This window comes from Mercurialis annua, linkage group LG4 (assembly GCF_937616625.2).
Source record: "Mercurialis annua linkage group LG4, ddMerAnnu1.2, whole genome shotgun sequence".
NCBI classification, from domain to species: domain Eukaryota; kingdom Viridiplantae; phylum Streptophyta; class Magnoliopsida; order Malpighiales; family Euphorbiaceae; genus Mercurialis; species Mercurialis annua.
Genome location: NC_065573.1, coordinates 29493545 through 29517473, shown reverse-complemented (window position 1 = coordinate 29517473; position 23929 = coordinate 29493545). Strand labels below are relative to the sequence as shown.

At 28.7% G+C, this 23929-nt stretch overlaps 2 protein-coding genes across 2 annotated transcripts; both read left to right on the top strand.

Moving 5' to 3' along the window:
• Window positions 1–3597: 3597 nt before the first annotated feature.
• On the top strand, window positions 3598–4680 carry LOC126678547 (F-box protein CPR1-like). The gene has a single exon (XM_050373442.1). The coding sequence runs from the start codon at window positions 3598–3600 to the stop codon at window positions 4678–4680; it is 1083 nt and encodes a 360-aa protein (XP_050229399.1).
• Window positions 4681–4917: 237 nt separating this feature from the next.
• Window positions 4918–8541, top strand: LOC126679055 (protein EARLY-RESPONSIVE TO DEHYDRATION 7, chloroplastic-like). The gene is made up of 4 exons (XM_050373990.2): window positions 4918–6070; window positions 6165–6331; window positions 7130–7214; window positions 8162–8541. Exons 1-4 carry the CDS (start codon window positions 5112–5114, stop codon window positions 8349–8351), a joined length of 1401 nt encoding a protein of 466 aa, XP_050229947.1. The 5' UTR covers window positions 4918–5111; the 3' UTR covers window positions 8352–8541.
• Window positions 8542–23929: the final 15388 nt, after the last annotated feature.

The following is a 23929-nucleotide window of genomic DNA, read 5'->3' as shown; positions in this document are numbered from 1 at the left end:
CACCCAATTATCTATGTTAATAGAACTAGCCGAATGGGTACCAAATCAGCAAAGTGTCAATCTCTTTATTCAAGTAGAAGGCTAATCACTTACCCTTCTAACGGTACCTTCTGGTTCTTGGAATGTGTAGACATTTTCAAAGTTTATTTATGAACTATAAATATTTCACTTTCTTTGAAACCTTTCTCATGTCATGGAATCTTCTTTTTCTCTGCCTTCTTATAAGTTATCCACCAAACTTCACTGACAAAATGTCGGATCATATTCCTCAGGAAGTTGTCGTCGAAATTCTGAGTAGATGTCAAGTAGACACCGTTCTTCGTTGCAGGTGCATATCAAAACAATGGCGAAGCATAATTGATGACCCTGATTTCATCAAACATCACACAGATTATTCTATCAGCACCAACACCAATTACTCTTTGTACATCAAAGACACAACAAAGCTTCTCTACAAAGACAATCTACTCTAAGAATCAGACTTAGATTGTTTTCAGGCTTCCTGAGAGTCACTTGAATTGAACAAAAATATGAAAAATAAACACATAAAGTATAATAAAATAAACAACAAAACTAAAGCAAGTGTAAAAAGAAATCAAACCTCTCGGGATTGCCTTTCGAGTGCTCTTATTTTTGGTCAAAAGCTCGACCGTCAATCCATGAGACTAATGGAGGAGTGGTGAGATAGACTTGCTCAATCACTTGATCCGTCAAAGGTCCAAGATATGGCTGGCAACAATGTCTGATGACCTTAAGCATTTAACCTCTTCGAGTTCTCCAATTCCAGTACACCGTGACTCGCCACATTTCGAACTTTGAAAGAGACACTCCTTCGGAACTTAAGGTTGCTCGGAAACAACCTCAGTCAAGAGTTGTATAGCAACACGAAGAATCCCACTTCTAAGACTTTTGGGGGCAATATGAACATCATGCCAACGCTTCGTTTTTTCCTTGTAGAACTTGGCGTTCTCGTACGTCGTGAGCTAGAATTCATCCAACTCATTCAATTGAATCAATCATCCCCCCCCCCCCCCGCAACCTTTAGATAAAAATTTACTAGCTGTTTTGATAGCCCAGTAGCCTTGTGCTCTAACTCAACCGGAAGGTGACTCGTTTTCCCATGCACAATCTGAAAAGGAGACATACCAAGTGACGATTTGAAGACCGCATGATATGCCCATAAAGCATCGTCTAACTTTAAGGACTAATCTTTGCGTGTCTCATTCACTGCCTTCTTCAAAATTCTCTTCAACTCTCGATTTAAAACTTTAACTTGTCTGCATGTTTAGAAATGATACGGAGTGAACATCAGGTGGTACACATTGTACTTCTTCATCAGGACCTCAAATTGGCATGAGAGTTTGTAAAACACTATTCTGACTTTAATGGGATTGTGGGTTTAAACCGTTTAAAACTTGAGGTTAAAGTTTGTCTCCCACAAGAACACTACTAAAAAATAGCCATTTAGCGATGAATTTTTCCGTCACTAAACACGTTTAGCAATGGACTTCATCCATCACTAACTAACTTGCCACAAATCTTTGTAGCGAGAAAGTAAAAAATTTCGCGCAAATTTTAAAAAAATTAGCGACAGAATTCAAATACGTAGCTAAATTCGTCGGTGAAAATGATTTTAGCGTGAAATATATCGCTAATCGACTGTTTACTAGTAGTGGAACCTACACGACTTGAGTAGAGATTAGGTTAAATGTGTAAGGTTTTAAAGGTGTTGTTTTATAATTGCAACCGGTTTAAAAAACCTCATAGAGTATAAAAAAAGCAAAGTATTTGTTTACACCAAAATTAAAAATATGGCCAAAAGGCCATAAAAGCCCATATTCTTTTAAAAGAATAGAAAAGCTACGTGGATAATTTCAAAGGTTGATTTCAGAAGATTCGAGAAGATTAATGCATTTGACAGATGTGAATTTCAGAGGTTCGACTATTAATCTCAGAGGTTTGACTATTAATTTCAGAGGTTTGACCAAATTGGACCTTTGAGAAGATTAATTCATTTGACCATTGACAGAGGTGAATCTCAGAGGTTTGACTATTAATTTCAGAGGTTCGACTATCAATCTCAGAGATTTGACTATTAATTTCAGAGGTTTGACCAAATTGGACCTTTGAGAAGATTAATTTATTTAAACTTTGACAGAGGTGAATCTCAGAGGTTTGACTATGAATTTCAGAGGTTTTAACCAAAATTAGACCTTTGACCAGAAAATGATTTCAGAGGTTAAATTTTGAAGGTCGAAGCAACACAACTTCAGAAGTTTAAAACATTAAATTTTAGAGGTTAGAAGTCCATGTCCAAGATTAGAAGCCCAGAAGCCCATATTGATGATGAAAGTTAAAAAGCCCAAAAGCCAGAAACCCACGTGTTCTTTATAGAAGGCAGTTCTAAAAGTGGAGATAGTGGACAGTTGAAGAGTAGAACTCAAGCAATAATTTTCAAAGGGCTATAAATAAGAAGGAAGCAGAACAATTTTGACCCCCGATCAAATCCAACAAAAACCAGCCCAAAGGCAAAAACTCACAAACACTCTGTATTCTCAATATTCAAATCAGTAAAGAACTTTACGATTGAATTTCTTTGTTTTCATTCAAGTTCTCAGCATTACTTTTTTTGGAGTACTTGTAATAAGGTTAACCAAACCCCAATCGCTTTTTCAGAAGTTAAGTTCACAATTTGGAATCTACTTCCTGGCACGCCCGCATTCACACACTTGTTACGGTTTTTACGAAAACGCAAAACGCCAGTAACAGTATTTTTTTTTAATTTTACAATATTGACTATTTGATCAAATATATGTCTAAAAAATCATCTGGGCAATAAAAATATAAATTATTGACAAATGCATAATTATAACTAAATCAATTAAAATTTCTCTACAAATAATTTTAATAGTTTGATTTATGAATTTTGGGAGTTTTGATAATTATATCTAAAAAAAGTAAACAATAAATAAATTATCAAGTTAATAAAAAATATTTTTCCTTAACTGATAAATTTTTTATAAAACTTAAATAAATTATTTATCTAATTTTATAAAAACTAATATGTTATGATTGAAATAATTTTATTACAATTGAAAATTTAATAAAACAAATCAAAAAAATGTTCGAGTGATTTATCATAAAAATAAAATAAACATTTATTTTTATAAATTATAATTTTGAATTTTTATTTGTTTTTGAAAATAAATTTTGAAACTTATAAATTTAACGAACCAAATTGATAAAGATTGGTGAATTGGGATTATAATGAATTAGATAAAAAAAAACATGAATACCCCATAAAAAAAAATTTGAATGAATTATGGTAATAAATTACTCTAGGTCCTATCATCCATATCCACTTATAACCCACCCAATTAGCCGAATGGTATTGGGTACCGAATTAGCGAATAGCTGATTACTTGATTTAAGTAGGGCGCGAATCGTTTCCCCTTCCAACGGCACTTGTCGTCCTTGGAATGTGGAAAGGTCACGCCCAATTGATCAGCCTTTTTCCAGAATCTGCTATAAATATTTCATTTTCTTCAACTTTCCTATCTCATCTTCTCTACACTCCTCATTAATTTTCTTACAGCAATGTCTGATCATTTTCCTCCTCAAGTTATCGTCAAAATCCTGAAACGATGTCAAGTACCCACCATCCTTCGTTGCAGGTGCGTCTCCAAACAATGGCGGGCCATGATTGATGAACCAGATTTCATCAAACAACATATAGATTACCCTAGCGGCGCCAACACCAATTTCTCTCTGTACATCAAAGAAAGTTGGCTCTGCAAACCGAATTTGTCTTATCGGCAGATGATGCTGCATCATGGGTTCTTAGTTGGTTCTTGCAATGGTTTGGTTTGTCTACTGCAACGAACATATAGTGCAGTAATCATCAATCCATCAACTCAAGAACAGATGTTCATTTCAGGTACTTTGCCCATTTTTTTCTTTGAGCAGGATGATGAAGTTTTCAAGTGTGATTATTATGGCGAGATGACCGGTTATGGTTTCGGATATGATAATGTTACTAATGATTATAAGATTGTCGGAATTGTCGAAACATCCGCTATAGTGAGATTGGTCATCTATCTTGTGAAAAAAAGAGAGACGAAAGTGTTTGAAATACCTTACTTAATTGACAATAAAACTTACTATTATAACTATTTTATGGGAGTGCATACTGGGGGAGCTTTGCATTGGGTAGTTTGTAGATTCGACGATTCAACGAGAAAAAAGAGGGTGATTTTGGCTTATGATGTGGGGACTGATGAGTTGCGAGAGCTGCCCCAGCCGGATTATTCTGCATCTGATTGTTATATCAACATCAGTTTGTTGGGAACGTGGCTATGCTTATGTGCTAACTATGGAAATCAAGGACTGGATTTTGATGTTTGGGTTATGAAAGAATATGGGGTTAAGGAGTCTTGGACTAAACTCTTTTCAATTCCTTTTGCTACATTTATGAATCTTGGTATTCGGGAGATGAGGCCTTTGGGATATTCTGAAAATGGCTCTCAAATATTGTTGGAACTGTATGTGAGCTATAGCAAAATAAGACTTGTTTGGTATGATATTGAGGAAAAAAGAGTTGGAGAAACACAGAGGGAGGGTAAATTTGAATCTATCGTTTATTTAAGATCTTCTAATCGGCTTTCATCCATGATCCGTTGAAGATGACCGAAGGCATTGCATATGCAAGGCTTTACTTAAGTTCTTATTTTGCTATTCTAATATATGCAGTATGCTTCTTTTGTGTTGATTTTGAATTCACCTTTCTATGAAATTTTTTGTTTTCTTTTTGCTTGGCTTTATAGACTAATTTGGAGTAGTCATTTAAACTTTAATTTGTCATTTTTCTAAGTAAAGTTGACATGAAACTGATATATTAAGGATCCAGAAATGACTAAATTCTAAAAAAATTCAAAAATCACGCGCAATCCTACTCGAAAATTTCCAACAACTCATCGCAAGCGTGTATTCCACACTCATCACCATCTTTAATTATCTCAACCGCCATAACCGTTCTCTTTTCATTTTCAATCCAACCCAAAAAAATAACTCATATTCCTTATCGCATTCGCTTTCTCCTAATCATCTCACAAATGGAATCTGAAAAAATTAAACCCAAACAATCCTTATATCCAGAAGTAATCCAAACAAACCCTAATTACAATGCTCCTCAATCCTCCACTTCACCAAATCTTTACCCTACAATCGATATGAAAGACCTCGTTGAAAATCTGTTCCCCGATCTCCACCAACAACAGCCACACAATCCACGCGCTCCGTCGGCTCCTCCGGTAGCGACTGAAGAAGTTCTAATCAAAATCCCCGGAGCTCTCCTGAATCTGATTGACAAAAATTACAGTGTCGAACTCGCTTGCGGCGATCTCTCAATCGTCCGTCTTCGCCAAGGGGATAATGTCGTGGCTGTGCTGGCTCGAGTTTCTGACGAAATCCAATGGCCGTTAACAAAGGATTCCGCCTCAGTTAAGCTTGATGACTCACATTATTTCTTTTCTTTAAAGTTTCCGAATGAACACGATAAATGTAGCTCCGATTCGAGCGATGATGAGGAAGATAATAATAATAATAAGAGTAAGAGTAAGAATAAGAATGATTCTAGTGAAATGTTGAACTATGGTTTGACTATAGCGTCCAAAGGACAAGAGATGTTAGTGAAGGAGTTTGATGAAGTTTTAGAAGCTTATAGTTGTTTTTCGGTTCAGAAAGTTGCAAAAGGGAAGGGGGAGGAGGGTTTGTTTGATGCTTTGGCAGTGAGGGAGACTTCGCCCGGGGATTTGAAGCAGCAAGAGAAGAAGGAGACTATGGAAGGGAAATGTGCAGCTTATTGGACTACTTTAGCTCCTAATGTTGAGGATTATAGTGGGAGTGCTGCTAAGGTTATTGCCGCTGGTTCGGGGCATTTGATCAAGGGGATTTTGTGGTGTGGTGATGTTACTGTTGATAGGCTTCAAAGAGGGAATGAGGTTTTTAAGAAGAGGATGAGTCCTACATCGAAGTCCGAGATTAGCCCTGATACTATGAAGAGGATTAGAAGGTGCTTTTGTTGTTACTTGCGTGTTTTATTGTAGGAACTTAGATGATTTTTAAGCAAGTGTGTTGTAATTGTACTGATTTTATTATGTATGCAGAGTTAAAAGGATGACAAAAATGACAGAAAAAGTAGCCATCGGGGTTCTCTCTGGGGTGTTGAAAGTCTCTGGATTTTTCACTAGCTCAGTTGCAAACTCAAAAGTGGGAAGGAAATTCTTCGGACTATTACCAGGGGAAATCATTCTTGCATCTCTGGATGGATTTAGTATGTCTACCCTCTTAGCCTAATTTAAGTTGCTAATTGACTGAATCATGTTCTTGAATATGCTTTACCGTTCTATTCTTTAGCCTTTTCTCGTTGATCTGCTTTTGTTTTGAATATGAAGTAACATATAAAAAACTTTTTACATTGAATTTCTGGGAATAATTGATCTTGACTGATGAAAGATGAGCAAAAAATTTATTGCATTAATTTTCTTGTTGAAACCAATTTGACTTCTGTATATGTGATCAGACTCTCGGTTGCTATTTCCAATTATCCTTAGTTAATTCCCACTGAATAGTAACAGCAACAAGACCTGTGCTGATTATAGTTCATGACGTAAACGATTTGGATCCAGAAATCTTTGATAGTCAGATATGCTGTTGCTTTAGAGATGTTCATATTCATAATGGTGGGAGTTATGTCAACCTTTAGATAGCCTATGGAGTATGGGCTGGCATATATGTAAGTTGTTATCCAAACACATTTCAAGTAGTTATAGTAAAACCTAAAATGTAGATATGGACTGTGCTTTAGCTGTTAGATCTATTCATTTTAAGTCTATGACTATATAATTTTTTCGCCATGTCATTCTTCATCAGCATTTGGTGATACCCATTACTTTCCATTTCCCTGTCTTTCTGATAGTGAATTTGTTCAGTGTTGTTCATGCAATACTTTATATCGCAGTCAATTTTTTGCAGATTAAACATGCTCTTTGCTTGCAATCTATCGTGATTGGAACATTATTGGTTAATTTAATATGCTAATCATACTTACTGTCTCTTTTTTGTAAAATAGACAAGGTGTGTGACGCTGTTGAAGTAGCTGGACGGAATGTCATGTCAACATCATCTAATGTGACAACTGAACTCGTCAACCACAGGTATAGTTTTATTTGATGCTGATCAGTTGAAACTTGTGTGGCAAATAAGTCGATGAACAAAATAAATTAATTGAGTGGTATTCAACTGTTTCTCCCACGGAAAGGAGAATCGGAAGGAGAACAAAGCAAAAGGAATAAAAAAGGGATATTTCGAAAATTGTATCTATACAATTTGAGAAATATGTGCTGGGAATTTGTGGCAATTGATCTCAGAATACATTTAACTGAGAAGGAATCAAACGTAATCCCAATAGACATATGAGCCTTATGGAAGTTGATAATCATGTTGAGGGGCATATGACTACGAGCCTCGTGAATCTTTTAGAGGATGTTGGGCACTTAATGCTGGCATCTTTAGTTTACCTTCATAAGTTGGCGATAATACCAATTGATAGGTTCACATCTGCAATACCACTTTATAACCCAGTAGGTGCTTACTGTTTAGTTGCAGGTATTCGTTTTAGATTGATGTGCATATATGTATAATTAAAAGCAAAAGGTAGGTAGTTTTTGTTATGTGAATATACTGCGCTACTGCAAAAGTATTGCAAACTGCAAAAATATAACAGTTTATACTGCTGTAGAACTGTTTCGATGGATTTTATTCTCTTTTGTTCATGGGTTCGGGCGATTACAGTGGTTGAATACTTTCACTTTCATGTTCGACCTTCTTCCTATTTGTGAAACTTCCTAAATGACCAACTTGGACTATTACCAATGAACTAATCATTAGTATTTCACTGAAAAGATACAAGCAGCAACTAAGGAGAAATAAGTAGAGATAGTTCTCGTGTGCTTCTATGCTGCAAAATATGTTTGTTGTTTGTTATTCTGGTTGTAACTGCTTGCTGTTCATACAAGAAACACGATTTTAATTTAACCTCCTGTGTTTTAATCTTGTAAATGAAGGAAAGTTATATTTATCAAATTGGATGTTGATGTTGCAGATATGGTGAAGAAGCAGCTGAGGCTACAAATGAGAGTCTTGGTGCTGCAGGGCATGCATTTGGCACAGCATGGGCTGCATTTAAGATTAGAAAGGCATTCAACCCAAAAAATTCTCTAAAACCGACCACCCTGGCTAAGTCTGCTGTTAAAACGGCTGCTGCTGAGATCAAGTCTAAGAAGTCCAAGTGACTACAAATTGATATTCTGACAATCACCCATTAATTTCATTTTCTATTTGTAATTCTTGCTTGTTGTAAATTACAGTTTTGTTTCAATTATGAGTATCTTTCCTCATAAATCTGTAATTATTGTATTGATTCTATTCCACATACGATTCAAGGAAAAAAATAAAAATACTGACATGGAGTAATGTATTGTATGATTCCTTTTGATATTTTGGAAATATCGTAGCCGAGTTTTGTGAGCATTCTGAAGGTAGAACCAAAATGTTTGAGTTGGCAATTGGGCATATTGATTTACTTTCAGGAGGCATTTGGTTTGTGAAAAAAATAAAGAGTTTTTTTTTTTTTTTTGAAATGAGGATGGAAATGAGAATAAAGTATTCTCACTGTTTGTATTTATTTTATCAAAATTCTCTTAAATGTGATTTCTTGTTCAATAATAACCAACCATTTCTCCTTACTCATGGGAATGAACATTTTATTTTTGTAGAAATTGAATAAATTAATAAGATATGATTTAATAATAAAACTATTTAATAGAAAGGGTATGATATATATTTTATTAAGAAAATTATTTTTTAAACATTTAACAACAATAAGAGAATTATATTTTTTTATTTATTATGTAATTTTATTTAATATTATATATTAATAAAAATAAAAAGTTAAATTATTTTTCATTTTCATTCCTACACTAATTTATTAAACCAAAAAAATAAAAAAAAAATAAACATTCTCATTCTCATTCATATTGTCATCTCATTCTAACTTTGAACCAAACGCCTCTTTAGCAATTTATAATATCTATTTAATCGGAAAATTTAAAAGTTTTAGCACACAATATGGTGTTTTTATTTTATTTTTTTATTTATAAATAATTATACTCCATTTTATAATTTTTTAGAAATTTATGTTAACGTCCTTGAATTATTTATTTATCCTTTTTATTTTTGTTATCTAATATATTTTTTTTGTATATGATAAAATTTTATGAGTAATGCTATTTTTTAAGATTTATTTATAAAAGTTCAATCATAAATTATAGGGTTAATTATCTAAAATACTCCACATTTTTCATTTTTTTTTGTTTATGACTTCACCTTTTAAAATCTCTAATTTTTCCTATTAATCAGTTTTCAGTTTAAATTGAAATGGAAAAAGTTCAAATATATCTTTTAATTTGTTTTATATTATTTCAGTTTGGATTTTTATCATAAAACTGAGGATTTTGAAAAGTGATGTTATAAATAAAAAATAAAAAAATAGAGTAGTTTTAAATGATTATGCGAAAATTGTACTAGGAAAAATTAAAGTCTTTAAAAGTAAGATATACAAAGTTATATTTGTGTTATATTATATAGTTGTATCTAAACTTCTAAAATAAAAAAAATGACTTTTAGAAAATAACTCTAGAAACCACCCTACTATATATATACATTATCATTTCTGATCAAAGTATAGAATTTGTAATTCATAGTACACAAAAACCCAATGAAATGGCACCTTTTAAAGCCAATGATACCTTCGTTTGGCTCTTTCTTAAAAAGTGATTGGCTGTAGCACTTGTTAAACATCATTATCTCTTCATAGTTTGTTTTATAATATCCTCTACCACATTGCCACGTGTATAACCTGGAAAAAGGCATGTGTTTGGTCATGTAAGGCCGTACTTTATTCTGATGCCTTGCCTTCTGATGCTTAGCCTCGTACATTATTGGAGGAAAAATTATACTCCCTCCGTCCCATAAAGATAGAAAAAGTACCACCTTTTTTTCTCCCATAAAAATAGAAAAAATAGAGTTAGTTAAGTCAAAAATTATTAAAATACCCCTATATGCTTATTATAAAACATTAAATGCATATTTTGAAAAGATAAACAAATGAGTTGTAAGTGCTTTAATTAGTAGAGTGGCTTTGGGAAATGTACATAACTAATAAAGTACAAAGGGTAATTTAGACAAATTATCACAAATTACCTATAAATAACTATTTTCTTAATTCTTGTAAAATGAATACTTTTTCTATCTTTACGGGACAGAGGGAGTAGCACGTAACCGTTGCGGCAAGTCATTCGGACAACACATTAATAATGCGTTAGTTATGTGAAATAATTAATATCAAAAAAGTTAAATAAAAATGAAAAAATTTCATATCACAAATACTTATTGGCTTGTTGTAAATATGACATGACACAATCAATGTATGTGATAAACACTTATTAAAGATGTGAGATGTGGGTGTTTAAGAACAAGCTGAAATTGATTTTTAAATCTTATTGAACTAAAGTATAATTTAGTTTGGATTGATTTTTGTTTTAAAATATCAAATTTAATCGAAAACTAATATTACAATATATATATATATATATATATATATATATATAATTTGTTGCGAATATGACGATAACCTGCAGTAGCTTAGTGGAAAGAATACTCATTAATTGAGATTTGTGTAATTAGAATATTGTTTTTCCGAACCGATTTTTTTGGTTCATTTTGGTTAGATTTTATGGAGTCTAAAGAGTAAGTCCTTGATTTTTTTTTAAATATTTTATTATGACTTTTTAAAATATTTAAATTGTTTGTATGACTTTTTAAAATATTTAAATTGTTTGTATGACTTTTTAAAATATTTAAACTGTTTCTTAAAATGTATATAATGAAGAACTAACATAAAAAATAGTATTATATTTTTAAAACTAATATTAATAAAATTCAGTTGATTCGATTGCAGTTCAACTTATATATAATTCAGTTAAAAAAAGTAATTTTCTTAATTTTTCTTAATTAAATTTATTTCAATATGATGTACACCGAGCATGATTTTACATTTAATTCAAAGTCTTTTTCATCGCAGTCACCACCACCTATCTCTAAACTATTTCTCTACTAGTCGAATACCCGCGCAATTGCGCGCGATAAATATAATATTATTATATTAAAATAATTATATCAAAATTTATTTTATATTTATTTTATTTAGGTAAAAATATTTTATATTAAATATTATTTGGAATTTAACTACCATGAATGGTAATTGATTATTTTCTATACATTATTAATACAACTAATTGTAGATAAAATTGGATCTAAAAATAAAATAAAATTTTACATTATCTTTAAAACTAATAAAATTGTATAATAAAAATTCTTAATTTTTTTGTATTTTGTTTATTCTGTTTTAGATTAATTCTAATAATTGATATGTTTATAAAATAAAATGTCTATATTTAAAAAAAAATCACTTCTAAATTCCTTTTGTTAGATTTTTGGATTGATCTCTCCAAAATACTTTTTTTACCTTTGGTATATTTGATCCTGAATTAGTTTAATATGATATTTCAATGAAATAACATATTTATATTTTATTTATTTTTAAATTTTTCACTTCTATAAAATATATTAATTGGATATTTGGACCGATCTCTCCAAAAACCATTATGTATTTCTCAGTATTTTTTTTTCAATTTCTTCTTGTGATGAAGCATTCTCTTTTATATAATTAATAATAAAATCCAATTTTATATTATAAAAGGCAAGTTTTTGTTTTGACTTTTAACGTAGAATTCGAATAACATGTTTAAAGTAAATAAATGATATTTTTAATATTTTTAAATAAGTTTATCTTCTCTGCAATTGATAACAAAATTTCTTTTACATCGTAAAGGGTAAGCTTTTAAATTATTAATTGTAACATATGATTCAAATGACATGAAAACTATAAAAAAAATTGGTCTTTAGGATAATATAAAAATTTACAAACTTTACACGGTTTGTTATTTTAATCACGCCTTTAGAAGATTGTCATTTTCATACACTAATTACTGGTTTTTTCAAACCGATATATCGTTTTAAAATCCGGTGAAAATTGATGACGTGTCACTATCCGATTCGTTCTGACATGTCACTATCTGGTTTCAACTCAACTATTTTCACCGGATTTTCACTCGGTGTATCGATTTGAAAAAAATGACAGTTGGTGTATGAAAATGACGATTTTTAAACGGCATGATTAAAACGACAAAACGTCTAAAGTGATAATTTTTTATGATGTTTTTTTAACTATATGAACATTATTAAATTTGTAATAAAGATAATATTGGAGTTTCTATAGTTTTAATATAATTTACATATCTAGAAGCACGAATCAAAATTCTTCTTACATAATTAAATTCGCTTACTCAGGCAGATTAAATTATATGGTATATATATATAGGCTTAATTCCTTAAAAAACCTCCACCTTGCATTTTTTCTTCGTTTATACCCTGACCTTGTAAAAACACCATTTGTACCCAATTTTGGGTTTTTATGTTTCATCCCTACCCAAAAGCATTAAATTGTACTCTTTTCATTTGGAAAAGAGTTTAAAACATACTTTTTTCTATTTTAAAAAATACAAATAAATTCTTAAACTTAAAAAATAATCAAATACATCCAAATAATTAATTAATTTTTTTAATTTTATAAATAAAAAAATAAAAAATAATTATTATTTTTAATTTTAATTTTTTTTCGGAACTAATTTTTAAAAAAATTAAAAAAATTAAAAAAAAAATCGGAAATATTTTTTTAAAAAATTATTATTATTTTTAATTTTTTTGTAGAAAATGGTATTTTTGTACTATTAATAACATTAATATCTAATTAGTATATAAGTCAAAAATGAAGGATTGTTTTACACTTTTTTTTAAATGAAAAAAGTACAATTTAATGCTTTTGGGTAGAGATGAAACATAAAAATTCAAAATTGGGTACAAATGGTGTTTTTACAAGGTCAGGGTATAAACGAAAATAAAATGCAAGGTGGAGGTTTTTTAAGCAATTAAGCCATATATATATATATATATACACACACACATACACCACAATCTCAACACTCGCTTGCTTAGGTGAATTAGTAATAATCAAATTGAAAAAATTAGATGAATCAAAGATTTCAATGTATGATACTTTACGGTACTCATTATTTTATATCATAAAGTCTGTATTAATTATTAATGTGAAAATGGAAAAAATGAATAAGATAAGATAAATAAAGGAACCTTAATGATAAACTTTCCTCGTTAATGCAATATAGTACAGATATGTCTAAATTAAAAAGGAAAGATGAATTTAACAGTACAAATATATGGAATGTTATTTGTATGATGTTTTGTATGATGTTTATCTACTCGACTTGAATACATGATTTTGGCCAAATAGATTGCGGCCGTTTTCATTGTTATTACTTACTATCAATTTGTTTTTTAATCCAACAACTCGGTAAGCAAAATGAAAAGAAAAAAAATTTAAATTAATTTTATATTAAAAACCACCAAAAAAATCTTCGGCGATATCTATCTTTCTTTATTTTCTTAAATTTAATATTTTATAAGTTTTTTGTAGGTATTTAAAAATTATTTTAAATAAAGAGTTTGACAATTTTAAAATTAAATTTGAATTAATTTTGGAGACTCATTTTAGAGATTTAATTTATTGAATCTCTATAATGGACTCTAAGAATTAATGCAATAAGGGAAACTACCAATTCAGATTTGATCACTTAGATAGAAAAGTGATGATGATAATTTTACTTAATCTATAATATTTACAATAAAAATATACATTAATAATTTTTTTTTTCAAAAATCAATAGTGTATATATCTTTAAAGTCTGTACAAAATTATATCAGTAGTTTATTGCCGTAAAAAGGTTATTAATAAAAATTAAAACCTCATTTAACTAAATAGCTTGTATATATAATGAGTTTATATAAATCAAAACTCTTAAAACTAATCTAATAAAAATAAGCAGTTAAAATTACTGATTCACATGTGTATTTACTGTTTATAATTTGTTTTTTTAGAGAATTATTAGGCAAAGATTTTGCTTTTAAAATTATAATATAATCAATTAAAAAAATTATTTATATAAGTAGTTTAATAAAAGTGGGAACTCATAAGAATTCTCTATTTGGTGAGAATCAATGAGAGAGCTCTGTTGGTCCTCTCAATTATATAATATATAGATTTTATTTGTTTGTGGCAATCACTTACTGGCTAGTGGTGGGTCATGTTCAATCACAGACCATATCTCAGTTACCACTTTTTTTTTTTATAAATACAAACTATTGGCCCGTAGCAAAATTACCAAACTAAAGTCCCTTGTGGACTCTTCTTTAATACTCCCTCCGTCTCATTCTAATTGAACATATTTTTTATTTTAGATGTCCCATTTTAATTGACAATTACTATTTATAGAATACTTTTTACACTATTTTTTCTTTTTACCCTCTTCAATTAATGCATTTAGAAAACATATTTTTAAAAAGTTGTGATGCATTTAATATAATGTGAGGATATAAAAGTAATCTTACTAAAATTTCTTAAATAATGTGTAATTGAAATTTTTTCAACTAGAATGAAACGGAGGGAGTACTTGGAAATTAAAAGAAGATAAATTTTTGTGAAAAATAAATATTATATCCAGTGACCGAATTGATAAGTAAAATTATGATATTTTTCAATCACCGATAGCTGATATTTTTTTTCATCTTTTCCAACATATTTTTTTTAATTGGATTATCTTTTCATCTGTTTTTCAATATCAACTACTCTCTTTGTTTTTTTTCTTAATATTTAATTTTTTATTAAAATAGTTGCTCATTTTAAATTTAATAATAATTAAAAAAGATCATTAATTAGTAGAATAAAAAGAATAATTATTAATATATTAAATTTTTTGTCCTTTAATTGGAACTTTTATCACGCATACAGAAAAAGATACCGTTTGGATGAGGGGTTCGGAGATCCATGAATTTCACTAAATTTACAAAGTTTAAATTTATGAAATGTAAAATTCATAATCTAAAAATTTTCAGTGTCAGGATTGGACATATCTATAAGAGTTCTTTTTAGAATAATAAAAATTTACAACAATTCATTATTGTTATAATGGTTTTTTTTTCATGTTCTATATGAAAAAATCAAATGAGAGATTTTGAAGATTGTTGAATTTTAAAAATTTATAGATTTTTATAAATTTTTTATTATGCCAAGAATGAATTTTGTTGAAATATATGGATTGTACAAAATTTATAAATTTTGTCTATCCAAAATCTCTTCATCCAAAGTAAAGTGTTTTCTATAATTCTCACTTTCTCCTTCTATTTTCACCACTATACATATAAATGCGCCCATTTTACCACCATTTCCAAAAAAGTAAGAAAATATATCATACACCAAGTGAACATTTTTATATTTATATAGAGCAACAACTATGGCATGGTAAAGATTAAATTTGCTTCTTTAAAATTCCTTACTTTAATTTTGCACCATTCATTTTTAATGGCCACATAGCACTTCTTTAAGAAGAGTTTTAAATAGGGAATTAAGTGTGGTTCATGTCAACAAAACCTATCAATCATCTAAATTGGCTGCCTCATGCCTATTATCATCTTATATCTTATATCACATCTCATATTTCATATTTTGTCTGATTCTGCAGATAATAAATTTAATTACATACTTTCATTTCAAATTAATTACTTTTTTTTTTGAAAATAATTAATTACTTAAGATAAGCATGGTTAACAATGTTAAGATTCTGTAAACCTTTTACACCAATATAATCTTATATATTACTAGCATAACTATCTTCCCCTGAGATTTTTTTTCTCCTATTTTACTCAAACGTAGCTTTAAAGCATTAAATATTGCTACTTTATTCCAAATTTTTTTATAAATTACTTTCAGTACTATAAAGTGATGGGATTGACTAATCTTCACTCTAGAAAAACCTACAAGTATTTCAAAAATGCAAGGACCCTAGGAAGCTTCCATGTCATAAAGTCCCCATGCAAACTTTTCTATTTTCTTTTGGCTTATTGTATCATTTGACTCTCGATTTTGTATTGTTTCAGCCGTATGACCCTTCATCTTTTAATTTAACATTTCTAATCCACCTGGAATAAGCGTTTGGTTATAAAACAAAAAAAAACACATGAAGACATCTTTTAAACTAACGTGCACATAAATACATAATAGGGTTAATGTTTATTTTGACTCCCTGAGCTTGCACCATTTCACTCATACCACCACTTATTTCCTATTTTAACCTCTATAATATCCCAACACCTAGATTTTCATAAATTTTCTTTTAATTATTGATGGAATACTACGAAAATTTTCACATCTTAAAGAAAATAGCCACTTGGCTTGTGGCGGTCTCTGAAAATTATCACCATCATCGAGATTTCTCATCACCATTGCCATTATATTGTCGGATCTTCTTTACTGTTACCACCATCGCATTTCCGCCGATGTTTCGCCGCCATTGCCATGTTTTTTTAGATCTGAAAATCATTATTGTTGTCAATGTTATAGTTCTTCTTCTTTTTCAGATCTAAACTTCTTATCATCGTCCTCTCCGTTCGTCGTTGTCGTTGACATTCATCTTCTTTGCTTTTTTTGTTTTTGTTTTTATTTTTAGTTTACAACATTTTTTTACAATCAAAATGTATATAAAATCATTTTTTTAATATAGTATACTGTGTTTTCAAATTATATTAACAAAATTTTGGGAATTATTGGAGTTGTATTGTGTTACTTTTTCATTTGAATTGTGTTTTATTGTGTTTCTGTATTTTTTTTAATTCTGCAATATGATTTGTTGATGATGGTTGATTGCTTAATATTAAATGTTATAATATTATGCACATATTGATTTTGTTGATTTTCAGTTGACATATGGTTGACCTTGTTAATTTGTGTTGAGATAGTCTTTGTTTGATTTTAGAATTGAGAAAAAAAACAACAACAACATTGTACATGAAAACAATTAAAAACAAATTGATATAAAATTCCGATACATTAAATTTTTTGTCGATATTCAGTTGATTTTTGGTTGATCTTAAAATTGATGAAGAAGATGTCACTTCACATGAAAAAAAAATCTGGTACATAATAAGTGTAAAAATATTATGAGTAAAATTTAATGAAAAAATCAAAGAAAAGTATTGGAGAATGAGAGTCGGGGTAAAGAATTAAATTTAAATTATCCAATTTATTATATTTTTGTTCGACCTTAAAACTGGCGAGAAGCCGATACTGTATCTGAAAATTTTCAAAAAAAAGTCAATAAAAATATAGTAAATAATAAGTGTAGAAATGTAATGAGAAAAAGAAATTAAAAAATCAAAAATGCTAAAAAAAGTTTGTATAAAAATAAAGTTTTAAAAAATTCAACATATAAAATAAAAAAGGCTAAATTCATTTTAAGGTCTTTAAACTTTCATTTTTTGGTTCATCAAGTCCTTTAATTTTTATTTAGCTTTCTTAAATCCTTAAACTTTCATTTTCTGGTTCATCAGGTCCCTCGATTTCTATTTGACTTTCTCAGGTCCTAAAACTTTTGTTTTTTGGTTCATTAGGTCCTTAAACGCATATTTATTTAAGGATCCAATGAACCAAAAAATAAACAATTAGGGATTTGAGAAAAGCAAATAAAAGTTAAGGACCTGATGAACCAAAAAGTGAAAATTTAAGGACCCGAAGAAGTCAAATAGAAGTTAAGGGACTTAATGAACCAATAATATATAGTTTAGGGACTTCAAAATAGATTTAGCCAATAAAAAATGGCTAGTATAAAATTTAATTTTAAAGGGTAGTAAAAAAATTATGATATGCCTATTTCAATTTACTTGCTTACAATTGAAAAAATGTATAAATTAATACAAACACATTGAAAGCGTGATTTCTTACCAATATAAAAAATCGACATTTCTTTTAAATATTTTCAATTTCAATGAGTAATTTATTTTGACATGAATTTTCATTCATTTTTTAACCATATTGATTATATAAATATATGATTATGATGTACTCACGATGGAAAATGTGAAACCGTCAAGATTCGATACTTTTGAAAAGTGGATCCCAATAAATCAAAATAACATATAATCATATCAATTTTATTTTTTTATTCATATTTTAACTATAACATAATATTCATGTAGAAATGGAAAATATATATGAATGAAACGATAAATGTTTAAGGAGGAACAAACGTACAAGTAGTTATCTACTCTATATAATACCCATTTAAATCAAATGAAGGTGAAGTTGGTGCAATAACACTAAAGATGAGCAAAGATTATAGATGTGAGAGTCCCTCAAGTAAAGGCTAACAAATGTCCCATGAAATCAAAGAAAAAGTTTTGATGATATGTTTAGCTATTATTATGTTATCATTTGGTAAGGCAATGGGAGGATGGGAAGATAAAGTGGAGAAATTTAGTGGTAAATTATGACCTAAGACACCTTTGCACCAAAGTGGTGGTTTTAGGCCATAATTTTTTTAAATCATACAATACGAGAAGATTATGAAAGTGGAGTCACTAACAATGTGTTTTAGAGGATGAAGGAAAATTCACAAGTCAAGCCTCATATGCTTTTCTTCTCTAATCTTTTAGGCAACTTTTTGATATATATATATATATTCATAGTTACTTCTGATTTACTGTTTTTCACATTAAAAAAAAATAAAAAATCAAAAGAATTATTATGTTTAAGCATATTAATAAAAATATAATTAGCTAATTTTTTATTTATTTTTAACTAATGATTATATTGTAAATTTCAGTTAAAGCATTGGTGATTTATTAAGGGCAAAAGGATAAAAAAAAACATTGTGTTTTTAGTTTGGCACAATACTAGAAAAAAGAGGGCATATTAACCCTAGTATTTGATTTTTTGATATAAATTAACTTAGACGTTAACGGAATTTAACTCCGTTATAATTTAATAAAAAGGATATAAAAATACCCTCCTATATTTTAAAAAGAAAAAATAGCACCCTCTAAAAAAAGAGGCATATTAAACATTATATTATTTTGACAATTATACTTCGCATGTATAAATGCATACACATATCAGTTTAATAAAACTGTTGCATAATTAAATTTATGTATGATCAGTCTGTTAATATATATTATTATTATATTTATAATGAAAATTATTTCAAAAACAATTATAGTATTACATATAAATAATTTCTTAATATATATAATATTTTTAAATTTTAATTAAATTTTAGTAATATTATACACATATATAATGTTTTAGTATATATAAATATTTTTGTCTAAAATTGATAATTTATATATAACATGGTTAATTAATATACATATATACATACGTCTATGAAATTTCATTAAAGTTATAATGAATTTATGTTTTCGTTATCCACAAAAAAATTTAATGTTTAATAATGTTCATTTTTAAAAGGATGTTAAACATTCTTTTTAAAATGTACGAGACTTTTTTTATTCTTTTCTTTATAAATTATAACGAAACTAAAACTTTATTAGTGTTTGTATTTTTTGTACTAAGAAATGAGTACATGAATTAAAATATATTTTTACCGGGCTATATTTGTACGAAACTAAAAAGTAGGATGATTTTTTTGTAACTTTTGCCTTTAACAAAAAATAATGTACTAAATATTATAAAAAAGGTTGTGCTATTGTCAAAGAATAATTTTTTTTTTTATGAATGAATAATTATTATTTATTTTGGCAAAATCACTCTTTATTTGATATGAGCCTATTTCCTTCATCTTAATAAAAGAATAGTACCGTTGTCAAAATGAAAAAAACTACTCTCTATCTATCAATTTTTTTTTTGATAAATGTTAGAAAAAAAAACATCTTATTCAAAATAGGAGAGAGAATTAATTAATGGTAAATTAATATCAACAACTCTCAAGTTGCCTAAAGTTTAATGTTATAAACCACCTACCTCGCTTTCACTTGCTTTTTTCTTTACATCTCATTAGTAAGCTAGCTTATTGGCTTTAAGATTAAATTAAGTTGCATGCTCATCTCATCTTCTCAATAAAAAATCTCCTAGTAGTTCATTTTATTCTCCTCAAATCTTCAGTGTATATCCATTGTAAAATGAAGGGTAATTTATCTACTTTCTTGTCAGTGACCAAAATTTCAATTTATTTTGTTTTAATTATTAAAGTTAAATTTTATTACAACCGAGATTTTTTCGGCTAAAATGCATACGTGATAGTCGTATTTTTTCATATAGCTATTGAATTTTACTCATTTTTGTAAATTTTTTTCACGTCTACATATTGTAGTTTGGAAAAAAAATTAGGCGAAACAATGTATACATGGCAGGTTTTCAGATAAAAATAAAGTAAACTGCGGCGACATGTATTAATTTAAAAAAAAAATTGTTATTATTTATTGATTTTTGTGAGAAAAAGAGTGTTTTTATACAATTGATAATATTAATGTTGAATTAGAATATAGACTAAATATAAAGGATCATTTTGAATATTTTTTTCAAATGAAAAGAGGTCAAATTAACTCTTAAGGTAGAGACGAAAATGAAAAATTAAAAAAAAGATACAAATGAACTTTTTTTTAGGTCAGAATATAAACGAAAAAATGTTATTTTTTTTAGTAATTAGGCCATAGAAGTACAACTTTTAAAAGATTTCCAAAAAATCAAAAAAATTAGCCTTTGGCACCATTATTTCATATTTGACCATAAAGCTCTCATCAAACAAACCCCCATTCCTCCATCTTCATATCGTTATTTTTACCAATAATAACTTAATCTTATTTTTTGAATAAATAATAATTTATACATTACAAAATTAATTTTATATCTTGGAAAATTAATTTATCTGAACCATGTGATAATCCAATTGACAATTAAATTAAATTACTATAAAACGAATCAAGTGAGGCTGAAATTAGTATTTAACTTTTAATTATAAATTCAAATGTTACATTAGGAGTGAATTACTTGAAAAGAGTTCGGATTTGCTTTTTCACTTTTATCAATTTGTGAGTGAAGATGGAATTTTTACACTCTTAATTGATAATCATATTTTCTTAGTGAGTGAAGATATAAAAGCTGTAATAATAATTAACTCAAGTACATGATTGGTTAAAATTAAACTTAAGGGTGTTTTACCATGGTAAGTTTTTAAAATAAAGTTTTGGGTTTTGATCAATCTTTGTAATAGCAGCTGTGGCTGTTCCTCGATTTAAGGATTTTTTTTCCTAACCTTAAAATAAGGTAAAGTTGTTGTAAATTTCTCAAACAAAAGCAAATGGTGTATATCAAGATGGACCCATTTCCATTTAAACCCAAACATTCACAGTTTTAGCCAAGCAACTGTTTTTCTCAATCAAACCGATTTTAGTTTTATCATAAATCTAATTCCGTGTTTTAAAAGATCAAACAGGTAAGGTCAAAGGTTCTCTGTTCAGCCGGTTAAGTAAAATATATATATGATTTTTTTTGGCTAAATACATACTTTGATTTCTGAACTTGCTCCGTTTTACACATCTAACTCTTAAATTTAACGTCTTACCTATCGAATCTCTGAATTTATTAAATATTGATTTGACCCCTAACTTGATAAATACGTAAACTTTGAACTCTTCGGTGTCCACCTGACACTTGAAACATTTTAGAATAATTTGTGTACGGAGGGGGTTCAATGTTTACGTATTTATTAAGTTCGGGGGTCAAATTGAATTATTTAACAAGTTCAGAAGTTCGATAGGCGAAATGTTAAGTTTAGGTGTTAGATGAATAAAAAAGTACAAATTCAAAGGTCAAACTATATATTCAACCTTTTTTCTTGGCATGGTTCATACTTCATAGTTTAATAGGTTCAATTGTTACCTGAACTAATTCAACCATCAATTCATTTCGGTTCAACTGGTTCAATCCCGATGGATTTGATTTTCAATTTTTAAGGTACCGTTTGAATTTGCGCGTTTTTTGAATTCATGTTTGGATTGATATATAGAGATATATTTGGAATATATAATACAATCCATTATTCATTATAATGGATTTCAATTTTTCCATTAAGAGGTGGGAAATTAAATGATGGATTTTAAAAGATGGACTGAGAGACTGTCACAATTTATAAATTCTCTTGATATTTTTTTTATATCAAACGATGAATTTTTATGGAACTCATGAAATGTGTAATAAATTTTGATCCTTCAAATTCTCTCAATACAAATAATGCCAAAATACATTTAGATCGAATATTTGACCAGTTCAACCCACCGGTTCGCTAAGATATTTCAATTACTAATCTAAATTAAAAATAATAATAATATTAACTGTAATTAAATCGACCGAGCTGAATTGATTAGATTTAAATTTCTTCACATGAATGCTATTATATACATATCTATTTTGAGCTACTATGCTCAATAAATAAGGTAATAATTAGGTATCACAAGTAAATAAAATTATTCTTAATTAATTGTAAATAAATAAAATTATTCTTAATTAATTGTATTGAGTTAACTTGATTACAACTGAAACAAAATTATTCGAATCATATTGTAATTTATTTTAATAAAATAATTCCCTTTACACATTATTTTAAAAAATTAATAATTCTGTGTTTATATTATAAAAAATATTACATCTTAAAAACATTAATTAAGAGGATGAAAGAATTAGAACAAAAAAAAATTGAGTAGAGGGTTCCAAACGACTTTCGAACCCGTGCCTCAGGTTCGGCACAAATTCAAATAAATCATTTTTTAATTCTTTTAGTAAATTAAATTTTAAGATTTGTGTTTCGGAGTAAATTAAGTCTAGTTTTTTAGATAATTAAATTTCAAACTCTTTTAATTTAGGTCAAGTAAACCTTAATCTGTATATCTCATGCGCGAGACATACTTGTGTGAACCTAATTCGCTATGTAGAACCGTAAACAATTCATTAAATACATAACACATGATGTTAGGAGTGTTTAGATGTGTTACGTCATTTTTACAACAAGCCAATAATCATTTGCGATAGGAAATCTTTATTTATTGCTTATTTTTTTATCATTAAATATTTGCACATGACTAGCGGCTCATTGGTTTGTTGCACGAATGATGTGGCGCAACCGTTGCGTTGTATAATTATTCTGATGTTATTAAATAAAATTAACCAATCAATAAATATCACATTAATTAGTAATTAGTGATGTTTTAATTTGACTATGAAACACAAATCTTGAGATCTAATTGACTAAAAAAATAAAGGTGACTTATTTGATCTTAAAACATAAATTTATCAAAAATATTCTATAAATAAAAATAAAACTCAAAAACTAAATATGTCGATTTATGCTTATAATCCGCAACGGTCTCTGACTTTAGGGCCTTCTATTACCACCGTCTCTAAATTTAATTTTAAATTTAAGAATTCCCTAAACTTTATGTTGGCGCTCACAAAACTCCTTTTACCTAAAAAATGACTAAATAGCCCTAAATACGTGCAATTTAAAAAAATTAATCTGATCCAACCCCACAGAATTAAACCTAAAACTATCTAATCAAATCTAAAATCAATACCCACCCATCCGCTGCCACACACTCATCGAAAACCACCTCTACTAGCTCTGGTATCCGCCATTGTCCAAATTTTTCTGGTCACCGAGCGTTTTCTCACCTGAGAAGACGAACCGGCTGTTTGTTTTCCACATGAGAAGACGGGTCATTGGTGGCTCTCGGCAGGTGGGTGGAGCGCCGGTGGGTAGTGGGATTGGATTGAGTG